Source organism: Marmota monax, unplaced genomic scaffold, assembly GCF_021218885.2.
Source record: "Marmota monax isolate L192 unplaced genomic scaffold, Marmota_monax_Labrador192_F-V1.1 WCK01_AAM20220418_F8-fsc00187, whole genome shotgun sequence".
NCBI lineage: Eukaryota > Metazoa > Chordata > Mammalia > Rodentia > Sciuridae > Marmota > Marmota monax.
Genome location: NW_026694837.1, coordinates 694,144 through 709,704, shown reverse-complemented (window position 1 = coordinate 709,704; position 15,561 = coordinate 694,144). Strand labels below are relative to the sequence as shown.

Sequence of the window (15,561 nt, the reverse complement as noted above, 5' to 3'; positions counted from 1 at the left end):
TGTGGTACCAAACCCGAGATAGGCAAAAAAGGACCCATATTCAGGTGGGGACCCTGGCCATGTCATCCGCTTCCTGAGAACTATGATTCATTGAGATTTTACTGTATAATGTCGCATTTCATTTGCAATTCATTCTTGTGGGAAAAGAGTCTACAAGATGTTAATCTCACAGATTTAAGTGACAAGACCTGAGAAGCTTCTCTGTGGGATAAGTATATTCATATTTCTCCCTTATTCCAAATATGCAAAGGAAGGGCTACAAAGTTTCTTCTGTTTCTCTAAAAGACTAGCAAACCGTGTTTCATTCACAGAAACACCTTTGAAATAACAGTATGTTGGGGTCTGATGACAATTTAAAAAAAGATTAATTTCTCTTAATTAGGGGTTAGCAAAATATAGCTCATGGCCCCTGTTTGTGTATGGTCTTTGAGATAACAATGGGTCTGACATTTTTAGGTTTTTTTTTTTTCTTCTTCTTCTTTTGGGTACTGGGGATTGAACTCAGAGGCACTCGACCACTGAGCCATATCCCCAGCCATATTTTGTATTTTATTACAGACAGGATCTCACTGAGTGGCTTAGTGCCTCACTAAATTGGTGAGGCCAGCTTTGAACTCACAATACTCCTGCCTCCCCCTCCGGAGCTGCTGGGATTACAGGTGTGTGTCATCTCACCCAGGTGGATCTTACATTTTTAAATGGTTGAAAAAAAAATCAAATAAAGATACCACTCTGTACTGTGTGAAAATAATAATAAGTTTGAATTTCATTGCTAGCAAGTAAAATTTTACTGGCACACAACCCAGCCCATTCATTTACATATCAGTCAAGGCAGCTTTCATGGTACAACAGCAGAGTGGAGGCAGAGCCCTGGGGCCCACAAAGCCAAAAATATTTAGTATCTTGCATTTTACTGATGTTTTGTTGGCCTTGACCTCACTGAAGAAAATTTCTCTTGCTGTTGTTTGTAAGATCTTATTCATTTCAAATGCACTCGTCTTATATCTGCACATAAATTTCATTCTAAGTAAAAGAGTTGACCTTTTACAAAAAAAAGAGATAATAATAAATGTTTTTGATAGGGAAAAAAATTTATTAGTAGCAGGGGGGAAAAAATGATTGCTGATAGTAAGTGCTCCAGCAGGTGGAGTTCCAGATGCCTTCTCACTGACACACAGGTCACTGTGCCATTGAATACAAGAACAGCGTGCACCTGCCAAGGGCCAGGCCCTGTGCCTTGTTTGGGGAACACACTGGAGAAAAAGAGAGACAGTCCTGATAGAGTGACCCTTGCTGATTCTGGGGTCTCTCCTGGCATAAAAACCATTTTTAAATGGTTTTTTTCAACCATTTAAAAATGGCCCTCCTTCCTTTAAGAAGTAAGATGGGGAAGCACTTCCTGCCTCACCTTTCTCCATTATTCTTACTTCCTCACTTCACCAAACCCTTACCTGAGAGGCAGGTTCATGGTTCTGACATTTCTGACCCTTGACTCACTCCTGTTTGTCTTGCCTAAGCTATTTAAGCACAAGAACCTTGGAAGGTCTGGCTTCTTAATTAAAAGGCATTCCTTTTGGGATCTGTGTTTCAGCCTAAGGTCACTAGCTATCCTTATGACTGCACCTGGGAGGCAGCCACAAAGCAGGTGTGGACTCTCTAAGCTGCCATTTCATGAGCATTTACTCTGTGCCAGGCCCTGGGCTCAGCAGTAGTGTCTTTTACAAAAGCTCTGTAAAATCAATATCATGGCTCTCAATTTATAGATGTGAAAAACAAAGATCAGAGAGCTTTTCAGTAACTCGCCTGTAGCAGCAACTGCTTCTGCTCACTAAACATCCATGTGCTTCTTGGTGCTTTTCAGCCTCCCTCTCTGTGATGCTGAGGTCCTGTGACTGGATTTTGGCCAATGCAGTGTGAGTAGAAGTGATGTATCCCCCTACCCCATGGCCCTGACCCTTAAATACACTTAGTGTGATCCCTTTTTTCTCTTTTTTTCCTGCGGAAAGAATCTTGAAGACCATATATTCCAAAAGCTACAAGATAGAAGAGGGTCACACTACCCACTCAGACTTGGCTCAAGTGGTATATAAAGGGGTATTCTGTTAAACCAGGGAGATTTTGTGGCTCCTTTGTTACTGCAGAACAGCACCACCTGGTGGTATGGATTGGAACCCAAGTCACTGGGACTCCAAAGCCCATCCTCAGTCCCCATAGGGAAGGATGCATGCAGAGATTGTTTCTCTACCCACCAGGTGGTTAGAAGAACATTCTTCATTTTTACAGTTATTGAACATTTCTACTTAAAAAAATAAAGAATTCAAAGTGTCTTTTTTAAGAAAATATTTTAGCTGTAGATAGATACAATACCTTTATTTTATTTACTTATATGTGATGCTGAGGATCTACAGTGCCTCATATGTGCTAGGAGAGTACTTTACTGCTGAGTCACAACCCCAGCCCTCAAAGTTGACGCTCACAGTTCTGGCTGCTTGCTAGTGGATGGCTTGATAGCATGCTCTGTAATCAACTGTTTTAGTTTAGCCTCCTAAACTTATATGGGGCATCCATGCACTGGGACTCTTTTCAACAGCAGCCAGCTCTGGGAGAACACCCTGAGAAACCCATGGGACCAGAGAATATGGGCTTAATGGGATGTTGGAGACTAGGTAGTGTCACCCCCTTATCTTAGAGAAGAGAAAATAAGGAGGCTCTCGGAGGGAGAGAGGCTTGTCCAAGGTCACACAAGGTCTACAGATGGGAGAGAGGTGGCCACAGTTAGGGCTCCTGATTCTCAGTTCTGGATTCTAGAAATGCTGGCCATCCACAGAGACTAAAGGCCAGGGCCAGCACCTCTCCACAGTGACTCCAGCTCTAATCCCAACACTTCCCTGTTGAGCATTAACTGGGACAACTGACGGAAAGACATGGATGTTAGTCTCATTTAGAAACTCCTTGAAACTTCCTGGATTCCTCATCTGACACCAAATGCTCTATGGGATCAAATGTGACTTTAAAAAAGAAAATGTTGTTGGAGTGTTTGTATATGATTTTCTCCAAAAAAAAAAAAAAAAACCTAAGGGGGAAAGTAAAGCTCCCACGATGTCTTGGCCTCTGGCAGGTTTTACAAACAGCAGTGTGATGAGAAACACATGGAGAGCAGCCCCGCAGGAACAGTTCTGGGAATTTTGCTGCCCCCTGGAGAACCGGAAGGCCAGACAGCACACTGTTCCAGGGGCCTCAGAACGCAGGTCACCCCTCCTCTCAGCATCAGTCAATGTGGAAGCCAGCTGCAGTGGTGGCCTGTGATCGGGCCAGCAGGTACCTCTGCACGGGACTGAGGCACTGGCTTGGTGACATTTGCTAGGGGCTAACTGCAGTACCTGCCCCAGTCTTATAGCTACAAAGGCATCTGAGGGACACTTCTGGTGGGGGGTGTCCAGAGAGGTCGATGGTCTTGCCAAGAGGGCCCTCTTCTTAGCAGCCTTCTAGAGATGTGCATGTAACAGTTTTGAAGTTCTGCTACCTGAGAGTGCTGGATCACTGAGTCGCTAATGTGGCAGGAATGTACTTTGTAAAACTTCCTGCATTTAACTCCAATCCAGGAAATGACCTGGAGGAGAAGCAGCAGCCATCAGGACAGGTAATGTGGGCGAGAGAGGAAGGGGTAGAGTGTCCGCATCCAACGTCATCTAGCCCTGATGGATCACTGGAAATGGTTGAGAATGGATGAAGAGTCTGACGGTGATTCTCTGCAGAAAGACTGTTCAAAGGGTGTAGGATCCCCAGGGTCTCCAAGCCCCACGGTGGGTGCAGATTGGGGATGCCTGAGCCCGAGAAACAATGTGGGAGAGGTGTAGCCAGATTTGGGGTGGGGAGGAGGTGGGGAGGATGAATAAAGTGAGTGTGAAGAATAGAAGGCAGGAAGGGATCTGGGGTTGTCCTTTCACAGAGGAGGATTGAGACCCAGAGCAGAGAAGGGGCACATTCAGGAGGTTACAGCACATCACTGGCAGAGCCCGGAGCACACCCCAGCTGCACCCCTCCATCCTGACTCTGGCAAAAAATCCAGTGGGACACTCTGCTCTTCACTGCCTCACCCTCCCTGCTGAAACGGAGGGAAGTTGTCACTTGAGTAGGGGCATTACCTCTGAAAGAGAAAACACAAACTCCACCTCAGACTTCTTCTCTGGGCTCATAGGCAAAGTCTAAACTCTACTGAGTTAAATATCATTTGTTTTTTTAAGTAGGATTTGTGTGTGTGTGTGTGTGTGGTGTGTATTGGGGAATTCAGGGCCACTCAACCACTGAGCCACATCCCAGCCCTATATTGTATTTTATTTAGAGACAGGGTCTCACTGAGTTGCTCAGCGCCTCACTTTTGCTGAGGCTGGCTTTGAACTTAAGATCCTCCTGCCTCAGCCTCCAGAGCCTCTGGGATTAAAGGTGTGAACCGCCGTAATGTAGGATTTTGAACTAGTACTATTAGGCTGAGTCTCATATGGGATGCAACCCACCCCTTCAGGGCACTTCCAACCAAGTGGCTGGCTGGTGTCCTGTTCAGAGACACGTGTGGCTTCAATCTGTGGGGCTGCCTATTTGATTTAATTAATGCACTTACTTAAAGTCTACACTCAGTGGCTTCCAATGGGCTTGAGGCAATTTTCCACTCAGTGTGAAAATGAACTGTTCTATTAATATGGGCAACAAAGAAAAATTTTAAGGAAGAACACATCTGATTGTTTAAAGCCTTAATCAGCTGAGAGTTTTAATTTCTCAACAGGAGTTCAGTATATAGGCAACAAGTTACTTAGTCTCTCTGTGCCCAACTGTAAAATGAGGACAATGATGGCACCTCCCTCCCAGAACTGTGACAACAGTGACAGGAGTTGTAGCAGCTAAGTGCTGTGGATGGCGCTGGCCACTGAGTGCCCTGTGCTGATGAAAAACATGAGGCTTTCAAATTAATACAAGCTGGGCCAGGGACGGTGGTGCACTCCTGTAATCTCAGATACTCAGCAAGCTGAGGCCGGAGGATCCAAGTTGAAGGTCAGTCTCTGCAACTTAGTGCTGTCTCGAAATAGAGAAAAGGGCTGGGGATGTAGCTCAGTGGCAGAGGCTTGCCTGTGTGTGCAAGGCCCCTGGGTTCAATCCTTAGTACCATCAAATAAACAAATAAATAAAATAAATTCAAGATGATGATTTTCAGTTGTCAAACTCCACTTATCTTACCTACCAAGTAGGTTCTGAATCCTTCCTATTCCTCTTCCCACATTTTACTGCCACTTCTTAGGTCTAGTCCTTTATTCCGTCTCATCTGGACTGTCACCAACTGGTACCTCCTAATTGATTTCTCTACCTCAGCTTTACCACCCCTCTACACTACTACTTCTCCCAGCCCCCAAAGCAGACTCCCAGTCCTGTGCTGAAGACCTTTCAGGGTCTCTCCTGCAGCCAGAAGACCATACCTTACTCTCTATGTAATATTATTTTTCTAATAGTTTTTCAAAAAGTGTGATTGCTCTAATCTCTTCTTGAATGTTCTATAATGAACAAGTCGGACCTCTGATCACTTTCACTCCTGATTGAGTCACTGGGGGTCCCTTTCTTGGCTTGTTTTTATTATATGAGTCTTTCAGCATTTTTGGAATGAGGAGTCAGCCTCTGCTCTCACTTTGAGGTCTTCCGGGCAAAGTGAACTGGAGTGAGGGGGACATATGGGTCAAGGGAGGGGTGGTGGCCTTTCCAGGACTCCCCAAATCACTCTGTGTAGGAGTGACTGACTGGGTCCCCCTAACGGTATTCCTACTAGTGAGTGAATTTAGTGGAGCTGTGTGTGTGTGTGTGTGTATTTGTTGTTGTTGTTGTTTTGCAGTTCTGAGGACTGAACCCCGGGATACTTTGACACTGGGCACCCCCAGCCCTTTATTTTTTTATTTGGACATAGGGCTTTGCTAAGTTGCTGAGGCTGGCTTGAAACTTATTATCCTCTTACCTCAACCTCTCAAGATGGTGGGATTACAGATGGGTGCCACCAAACCCAGCCAGTGGGGCCATTTTGAGATTGCAGCCTTTGGGGATCCTACACTCTCTCTTTGAAAAGAGGATCCCGTGCTCTGGAACTGAGTAGCCTTTCTCAGGAAATCTGCCTTCCCTCAAGTAGCCCCCTTCCCTTTCATTAGCTCCAAATAGCTCATTACTTTTCAGGGGTCAAGGTCTCCTCCAGGAACTCCTCGATCTTATTGACATCTGTCTTCACATCTCCGTTGAAGGTCAGAAAGGGTGGATGGGTTCCAGGGGCTAGGTTGTGCAGGTCGGCTGGCTTTCTGTAGAGAGAACGAGATTCACATGTTGACATACACCAGGAAACTTCCTGTTCTGAGAAACCTAAGATTTATTAGACATTAGCCTCTCTGTGCTACCCCTATGTCCATCAGCAGAACCAGACCTACAGGGTGGGACAGGAGAGGCTGAAGAAAGTTCTGAAGTCTTGTGGTGTGACACAGAGACCTGTCCAGTGGAAGTCAGTGCCAGAGGAACCCCAGTCAGGATGGAGATGAGCACTGGAGAAAAAGTGGAGGGAATCAGCCGGGACTGCCTAAATCAGCCCCTTGCTTCAAGTGTGGGGAAAGAGGCTGGGCTTTGCCTTCAAAAGTTCCTTCACTTGTTAGTCTGACAAAAATGCGCTTCCACATCATTGGTCACCAGAGAGGCTGAGACTAAGGATTCTGCATCAAGAATCTACTGTGATTGGGTTCTGTTAGCAGATATCTAAGGGAAAGTCTTATAACTCAGAATTCAGGAGGGAAAGGGCCTAGAATTGTGGCTGGCATATAGGAGGCAGATTTTTTTGAATGGCTACATAAATAAAATAGACATTTTTAATTTAAGAGGGAGATATTTTAACTGCAGAATTAGAAATCAAAGATTGGCCTGAAGTTGATAAAAACTTTCAGCTTTCAATTGAATGTGGAGAGGGCCAGAAAGCAATTATATGCAAGAGTGTTTGTACTCCACCTGTCTGCCTTCTGCACTGGTTTAACTTTGGAACTTAATTTGAGCACACACACTTTATGCTTAAAATGTAACGACTGTGATTCTAATTTTACTGAAAGGTACTTATTTTTCTTGAAATGTTTTAAAAATTCTGTTCAACACACAGAAATTAAAAGTATCCTATGAATCTGAAATTGTGCCTAATTTTTAAAATTATGAGGGTATTTTATGTTCTTAAGTTATAAATAATCCATTTTCTAGGTAATGAACTCAATTCAATATTAAGAAGCTTTGCTGGGACCAGTAGGATCTTTGAAGTTAAACATACATATAACAAGCAGCAAATGCAGTTCCTAAGAAGAGAGAAGGCCTCTTGCTTGCATGCTTGTAGGATTCTGGGTCAGAAACTTAAAGACATCTAAGATAACCAAAGCATCAGTGCACTCTTCCCCTGTGGAAACGAGGGAATGCAAAAGTCCTGAATCAGCTGGGTGCAGTGGCCCACACCTATAATTCCAGCTGCTCATGAGGCTGAAGCAGGAGGATTGTGAATTCAAAGTCAGCCTCAGCAAAAGCATGGTGCTAAGAAACTCAAAGACACCCTGTCTCTAAATAAAATACAAAACAGGGCTGGGGATGTGGCTCAGTGGTTGAGTGCCCCTGAGTTCAAATTCCTAATACCCACCCCCAAATGTCCTATATTATCCAAAGAGGATAGCATTTTAGGTGATAAAGAGGGTGACATCCTGGAACACATCAAATGAGCAAGCAATCATAGATGACCTCTCTGCACGGCCCACTGTGATGCCAAGCATGGCCCTGGTTTGTGCTGGGTAGTGTACTGACAGCTGTGAGGAGGGACTTGGGGCGCCCACAGCAGGAAGGAACGTGTGTGACGTGGGCTCTGTGCATGTCAACATTGTGTTCTGTGGCCAAGTGCAAGTGCAAGTGCAAGGCTGGAGCAAAAGGCAGATCAGAAGGGTTGGCAGATCAGGAAAGTGGAGAGGGAAGGAAGGAAGAGGAGGAATCATGGCGGAGACCTCGATGGCAAGGGCTGGATGGGGAGAGCCACCCCAGATGCTCTCTCAGCAAGCAGTGTTTCTTGTGGGAGTCAGGCTGGAAAACATTAGAAGGAGGAACTGTGAAAAAGTAAACAAAGGGGCAGAGGCATCTGTAACGAAAGAAATTCCTGGCTAAATCAGCTGGGGAGGGGACCAGAAGAATTTTAATTACAGGGCTCCTCCCTGGTCGCTCCCCACATGCACCCTCTCCAGATGCACTGTGGCACTTGGAACTCAGACAATTGGGATGGAAAGTATTTTTAAAATCTGATTTACTTAGTGCCTTTGTTTACTTTGTGTGTGTCCCTCCGTTTAGACAATGAAAGGACATTCTTGACTTGTTCCTTGCTTTCTAGTGCTCACACAGGCAGCCATGCCAGATTTCAGTTTTCAGTGTCGACCTCTCTGTGGTTTAAAGATACAGGAATTTGTTGTGGCAGTGGTGGAGTTTTTCCCTGGGACGTGAAGGCACCCTGGCTACTGGAGTCTGACACCCTGGGGGGGTTCTAGGGCTGCACTGTCAATGGGATGTTGGTCAGATGGGACCCTCTTGCTTTTCTTGTGGACCTCCTCTGGCATTTATAGTTGAAGTTATACCATTAGCATTGAACGACATGTTGCTGGGTCTAAGGTGTAAGTTATTTAATGTGTATCAGTCTTCTTTTCCTAACTGGATTGCCAGCTCCATGGGGCAGGTATTGCTAACAATAGCCGACAGGTATGGAGTTCCTGAAATAAGCCAGGTAGAATGCTGAATGCAAATAATTTTTATGGCCTGCCTCATTAGCTCCTCACAGATTCCCATTGATTAAGAAGGCAGTAAAATTTTTCTCTGATGTACAGATGCGGAAACTGAGGCTAGAAGAGTGTAAGGTCACTCAGCCAATAAATGGTGGTGCCAGGATAAGAAATCATGTTCTTAGAAAATAATGTGTGTGTGTGTGTGTGTGTGCACGTGTGCACGTGTGGGCAGTATGAAAGTTTCCTTATCTGTAACACTGGAGTGGTGATACTCACATGGCCTGTCTCAAAGGGATGCTGGTGGGGCCAGATGTGATCTGAAGGATGCTGGTGGCTCTCAGCCCCATTCTGAGCTCCAACTGAACACATGGGTCCCCGCTTAAAAATGATTGTCTATTCTTTCAAACTGTGTGAACGCCTCTGGCTCTTTAATTGTCGCCACAGACACTAACTGCATGGCACATGTGTGTTCCTTTACTTGACAGATGTTAGTTGAGGACCAGTACACAGCTAGTTGCTGTGGCCTGTCCTTGAGGAATTTAAGGTCTTATTTGAAAGACACGAACTTTATAACTGATGTGTTTTGAAGATCGTAAGGTTTAAACCAAGGTCACTGAGATTTTAGTAGCAGTCCCCAGTATCCTTGCATTAAGTGGAGAAACAGTCCTCCTTCACATAATTATATGTGGGTTTTTGTTGTTGTTGTTGTTGTTTGTTTTATGGGAAAGCGTTTCCTGTGTAAAGTATGAGGACTGCAGCTATCACAACTTGGTGAAGCTATCATAATTGGGCTAACTTGAGGCCCAATGCGACCTAGACAACAGGTCTAGGTGAGTTTGGAGGAAGGTCAGTTGGTAAGTAGGTTCCTGGGCATGGTGAGGTGGGAGTCCTCGCAGAGGAAATGGGGTCACAGTCCAGGAGTGGGGCAGTCTGCAGGGACAGGGAGGAAGGTGCCAGTTTAGACAGAGGATGAATTCTGGACACAGGCTGCAGGCTACAAGGACCAAGAGCAGCAGAAGGTGAGCCAGCCTGACAGGTGTGTGGGGAGACAGTGTTGGGAAGAAGCAAGGAGAGGGTAAAGAGGGTCTCAGAGGCATTGATTCTATGGACAGCAGAGAGTAGGGAAGGCTTTCTGAGCAAGGGACAAGGCTCCTGATTAATAACCTTGGGATGGAAGGGAGGGGACCGGGTGTGGGGGACAGAACCTGAGAGGCTGAAGGCCCATTTGAAGAACAAAGAGACAATCAGGCTGGCAGTGGTGAGCCCTGAACCAGGTGTGGGCTTTGAGAATGGAAAAGAGAGAGTGCAATAGAAGTCAGTGGCCTAGGTCTGTAATCCCAGTGACTTGTGAGGCTGAGGCAGGAGGATCACAAGTTCAAGGCCAGCCTGGGTTAATTCAGTGAGGTCCTAAGCAACTTAGCAAGACCCTGTCTCAAAAGAAACAATAAAAGGTGCTCAGTGGCTTAGAGCACCCCTGGGTTCAATCCCCAGGATACCCCCCACCCCCAAAAGAAGGAGTTAATGGGAGAATGTGCTGACTTGGCTACTTACTGAGGAAGGTGGCAAGAGAAAGGAACTGGAAACATTTTGGTGCCTAGAGAATGGGAAAGCAAGGAATCTAGGACGGCAACATGTTGCAAAGGGAGAAAAGATGGACACAATTTTAGACACAGAGGTTATAAAGTGACAATGGAATGTCCAAGTGAAACTATCTAAAAGATAGCCGGGATCTGAAGAACCAGGGAAGAAGGTGGGGGTGGAAGACAGACACTTAAGAGGAAGTCCAGATCCATTCCAGGTTTCAAGGACGGGTTGAAGAGAGGAACCCCCACATTCTGTAAGAGTGAAGAGCTTGGCTCTGGTATTGAAAGATGCCTGGTATTTCAACAGCTGTTAAACTGCCGTTTGAAAGCAGAGAGACTAGTACCTCTCTATCTGGGCCCATAATCCAGAACTCTCACGCCAAGGAATTCAGAAGATGGAAAGATACTGTGGGAAAAGGTCTGGATTGCAACTTCAGGGGTGAAGAGTTGGACTCAGCCCTGAAGTCCTCTAGTGTCCCACGGATGGTGGTGCCTGCATTGCTGGAATGGATACTCCTATGTGTTTGGAATTCTGCACCCATCTCTGCACCACACATTCTTAGTTGCAGAGCCAATGTCCACTCCTTCCTTTCTCCTTGCTAATCAGGCCAGTGAAGCACTCAGCCCCAAGGGATACACCAGTTTTTGCAGCATCCCTTGTAAGGAAGGGTGGGCCTGGAGGCATGGTGCTAGGTAGTGAGGTGTGAGCAAGGGGCTGCTGCGACCATAGGGGGCATTTGCCCTCTCTCATTGAGGTTCTCTGTTCTTTTCAACTAAGAATATTCCTCGTGAATGCAGTGTCCTTTACCTTTTCAGATCCACCGTGGTGACGTTGAACACGACTCCTTTCAGCCAGAGGATCATAAAGAGACGCTGAGAGAAAGGACAGTTGCCAATGCTTTCCCCATCGATTCCAGCCTGGAAAGAAGAAAAGCAGAGTCCTGAGTGGACATGTGCCTACTAGCGACACCAGCATCATATCATATACACTAACACCAGTGCCAGGAGCACCACATCCCCGTTTGACTTCACAGCCAATAGTCCTACATTCAACTTCTTTGTTTTTCTAATACTTATGCATGACCATGCCTGGCACCATGTATTGAATTGAACTTGAGTTTCCAGCATGGAGATTTTGTAGGATCATAACTTTCTGAAGCCATAGGACCTTGATATCTCAGGGCAAAAAGAGGGCCTCCAACATCACAAAGGTCAACATAAATCATACTGGGACACCAACTTCTTCATCCCCATGTAATCACCTAATCTATGCCTGAATATCTCCATTGACTGGTAATTTATATCCCTCAAAGCTTTCCTTTGCCTGCATCTAGCCAAAATATGGTCCCGTAAAATTTGCCCTCTCTACAGGAACACAAAAACCAACCACAGGTCGCATCACTGAATGCCTTCACACGTTTTTCATTCATTTCCTCTGCTCGTTATCTCCTAGTGAGTGTTTTTGCATCTGGCAGACAAGTCTGTCTGTCTTCTACACCTCTAAGGGGGATGTAGAGCCATGCATAAAAAATTTAGTTCAAGCAAACACGTAGCAAACACAAAAAGGCTGGGGAATGGGTCTCTGCATAGTTTGTTTCCATGGAGTGGTTTCTTTGCTCCTGATATGGTACTGAGAGGAAGAAAATATCCCATTCACTCTAGTCTTTGAAGCCTCAGTGCCACCGGGTTCCTGGAACATGGGACTCCACTGTTGGGGAGGGATGGGGAGTCAAGACCCCAGGCTTCCTTGCAAAGCTGTTAACGATGCAGCCAACATCCAGGGCTTGGGGCTCACTAAGAATGATTTTTTATTTTTTTAAAGAAGGAGAAAACAAATGCCATCTCAATGCTCAACACATTATTTTCTCCCTTGACTTCCCTTGTGCTGTGGCATCCAGGGACAGCCCGAGACACTGTCTGGCATACATTAGTGCCTGATCCTGTGCTTATTTCTGCTTTGCAATTCGCTCCTAGCAGAGGCTCGGATTTATAATGGAAAACCATGGCCTTTGACAGTGTTGGTTGAAGGTAATTGCTATGAAATTATAGGTCTTTTTCCCCCTTCTTAACTGTACCCAGAGCCACACTTCCTATACAGGTTTCACTTGTCCTGGGTGCCTTGAGCAGCTGGGACAGCAGGGGTTCCCCTATGTGGACCATGCATATGCGCAGAGAGCTAAGAAAAGCCAAAAAGCATGTTAGAACCTGCATCTATCAGTGATGCCATTGCTGGGCACACACCTGTGTTCATCATGTCAGGTGCGGGGTCCTTGGTCTTTTATGACATCCCCACAGCAGGGATTTCCCCCCAGGGCCAGTTATAATCTAAGTGACAAGAGAACTTTAAAAGACAAAAAACAACAAAAGCCACACCCACATACAGCTATCTGATTTTCCTCTGGTGGTGGCAGTGGAAGAACAAGGGATTAAAGAAGGGAATTTGTAAAATACTAGAATTTTTAGCTGGACCAAAAGTTCCTGTGAGAATGTCAATAGCAACAACTAATGTCCACATCGTCAGGTTTTGCTAGAGTGATTGACATACACCATTAACTCATTTATTCCTCATGAGAAGCCTGTAATGGACATCATCCCTTAGAGATGTGCAGATGGTGGCACAGAGAGGTGATATAACTGGCCTGAGGGTCCCAGCGTGGTGAAGCCAGTCGGTCTGGCTGGAGACCTGGCCCTCCTAACTGCCATGCGTGAAGTCCAGTCTGAGAGTCCACTAGGTGACGTGTCCTCCCAAGGTCTCAAGACCCGTGCAGGGAGGCTATGGTCTTGAGGTAAGACATCTGTCCTCCAGGATGTCCCCTCAGCAATGCCAGGGTTTCGGCAGTGGTCTCTTTTCATCTCCATACCTTTTCATTCTCTTATTAACATCATCTTACATGATGATTCTAGGCCTAGTAAACAGAAATTGCCAAAGGGTGAACAGGCTAAGTGGGGTCTCTGTGGTTTACCTCTGTACCCTGGCAGCTCTCTTCAGGTTTCTTTGTTCTCCTTCAAACCTCATAGCTCTGTGGCCCTGATAATCTATTTGTTAAGCTCTTGGGTTAATGTTTGTGGTCATGACTCAAAACATCCACAGAGAAGAACTAGCAGGGCCCCACACCCTAAAAAGTGTGAGGGGAAACCCAGATGGTCTTTGTTCCAACGGGGTTCTGAGCAATGGGGACTGGAGACTAGTTTGAAGGTGGTGGGCTAGGCTGAAAAGCATTCCCCGAAACTCCTCTCCACCTGGAAGCTGTGAGTGGGGCCTAATTTAGAAATAGGATCTTTGCAGAGGTAATCAAGCTTAAGAAGAAGTCATATTGGATTAGGATGGACTCTAAATATGACTTGTGTCCTTATTACAGAAATCTGGGCACAGACATACAAGGGAGAAGGTCATGTGAAAATGGAGGCCTGGATTGGAGTGATGCACCTCCAAAGGGTGCCAAGGAGTGGAGGAGACAAGGAAGGATTCTTCCCTAGAGCCTTTGGAGAGAGCTTGGCCCCTCTGACATCTTGAATTTGAACTTCTAGCCTCTAGAACTGTGAGAGAATAAATTTCTGTTGTTATAGGCCACAGAGTTGTTAACAATGACCCTAAGGAACTAATGCAAGTGGGTAACTGTCAAAAGGGCAATGGTGAGGATGTGGGGAAAAGGGTACACTTGTACATTGCTGGTGGGACTGCAGATTGGTGCAGCCAATTTGGAAAGCAGTATGGAGATTTCTTGGAAAGCTGGGAATGGAGCCACCATTTGACCCAGCTATTCCCCTTCTTGGTCTATTCCCTAAAGACCTAAAAAGAGCATGCTACAGGGACACTGCTACATCGATGTTCATAGCAGCACAGTTCACAATAGCAAGACTGTGGAACCAACCTAGATGCCCTTCAATAGACGAATGGATAAAAAAAATGTGGCATTTATACACAATGGAGTATTACTCTGCATTAAAAAATGACAAAATCATAGAATTTACAGGGAAATGGATGGCATTAGAGCAGATTATGCTAAGTGAAGCTAGCCAATCCCTAAAAAACAAATGCCAAATGTCTTCTTTGATATAAGGAGAGTAACTAAGATCAGAGTAGGGACGAAGAGCAGGAGAAGAAGATTGACATTTAACAGGGATGAGAGGTGGGAGGGAAAGGGAGAGAGAAGGGAAATTGCATGGTAATGGAAGGAGACCCTCAGGGTTATGCAATGGAGGGGGTAGAGAGAGAGGAGGGGAGGGGAGGGGAGAGGTGGGGAGGGGGGAGGGGGGAGGATGGGAAAGGCAGCGGAGCACAACAGACACTAGTATGGCAATTTGTAAATCAATGGATGTGTAACTGATGTGATTCTGCAATCTGTATATGGGGTGAAGGTGGGAGTTCATAACCCACTTGAATCAAAGTGTGGAATATGATATGTCAAGAAATTTGTAATGTTTTGAACAACCCACAATAAAAAATTAAAAATAAAAAAAAAAGGGGGCAATGGTAAGAGGCTAACAGCAAGCCTTCCAAGTGTGTGGTTGTGCTTTGCTCTGTGGGCCTAACGTGCATGTGCTCAATTGTCAGGTATAACCCCAAAGTACTTCTTGTTCCCCAGATATACAATGTATTATGAAATAGTCTACCACTATAATATTACACTGGATAATAACAATAGTAGCACAATGTAATTATAGGTTGTATATTACATGTACAGTATATGCTGGTTAATTCATATTCACGTTATTACATTTTCTTTTCACGTGATGTCCCCCACTATATGTTGAGCATGGGTCCACTGGAGCATGGGCCATATTTTATTTACTTTGTCTTCAGTAGCAAGAAACATAGGAGCTTGACACTGAACTCTGATGCTTAGTACTTGTTTAAATGTATGCATGTTGAGGCGAGGGTGACATTTTTCCATTTTCATGGCATGAAGCTTTCAAAATTCTCTCATTGTCCTCCAAAGAGTGTCCTGGGGGGAAGCAACCAATCCGAGTTCTGTAGCCCACAGAAGCAGGAGGTTGTGGTAGTAGACGTATCTTGGTCTGTCATTTACATATGACCAACCTTGGGGTAAAGAAGTCTCCTCTGGCCTTGGCCTTGACTACTGCACCTACATTTTCCTGCAGTTTGGAGAATGCAAATAGTGAAGGGAGATTTAGGGTAGTGGTTCTTAAACATTTTGGTCTTAGAGCCCTTGTCTGCTTTT

At 45.4% G+C, this 15,561-nt stretch overlaps 1 protein-coding gene across 2 annotated transcripts in view; it reads right to left on the bottom strand.

Annotated features, from left to right (window-relative positions):
• The window catches only part of Clic5 (chloride intracellular channel 5), a 153,838-nt gene that overhangs the window by 36,839 nt on the left and 101,438 nt on the right, over window positions 1-15,561 (bottom strand). For both annotated transcript variants that reach the window (XM_046426153.2, XM_046426154.2), the window contains exons 2-3: window positions 11,187-11,296; window positions 6,198-6,323 (exon numbers count right to left, since the gene is read on the bottom strand). In XM_046426153.2, the coding sequence (XP_046282109.1) occupies window positions 6,198-6,323; window positions 11,187-11,296 (236 nt within the window). The remainder of the gene's footprint in view (window positions 1-6,197; window positions 6,324-11,186; window positions 11,297-15,561) is intronic.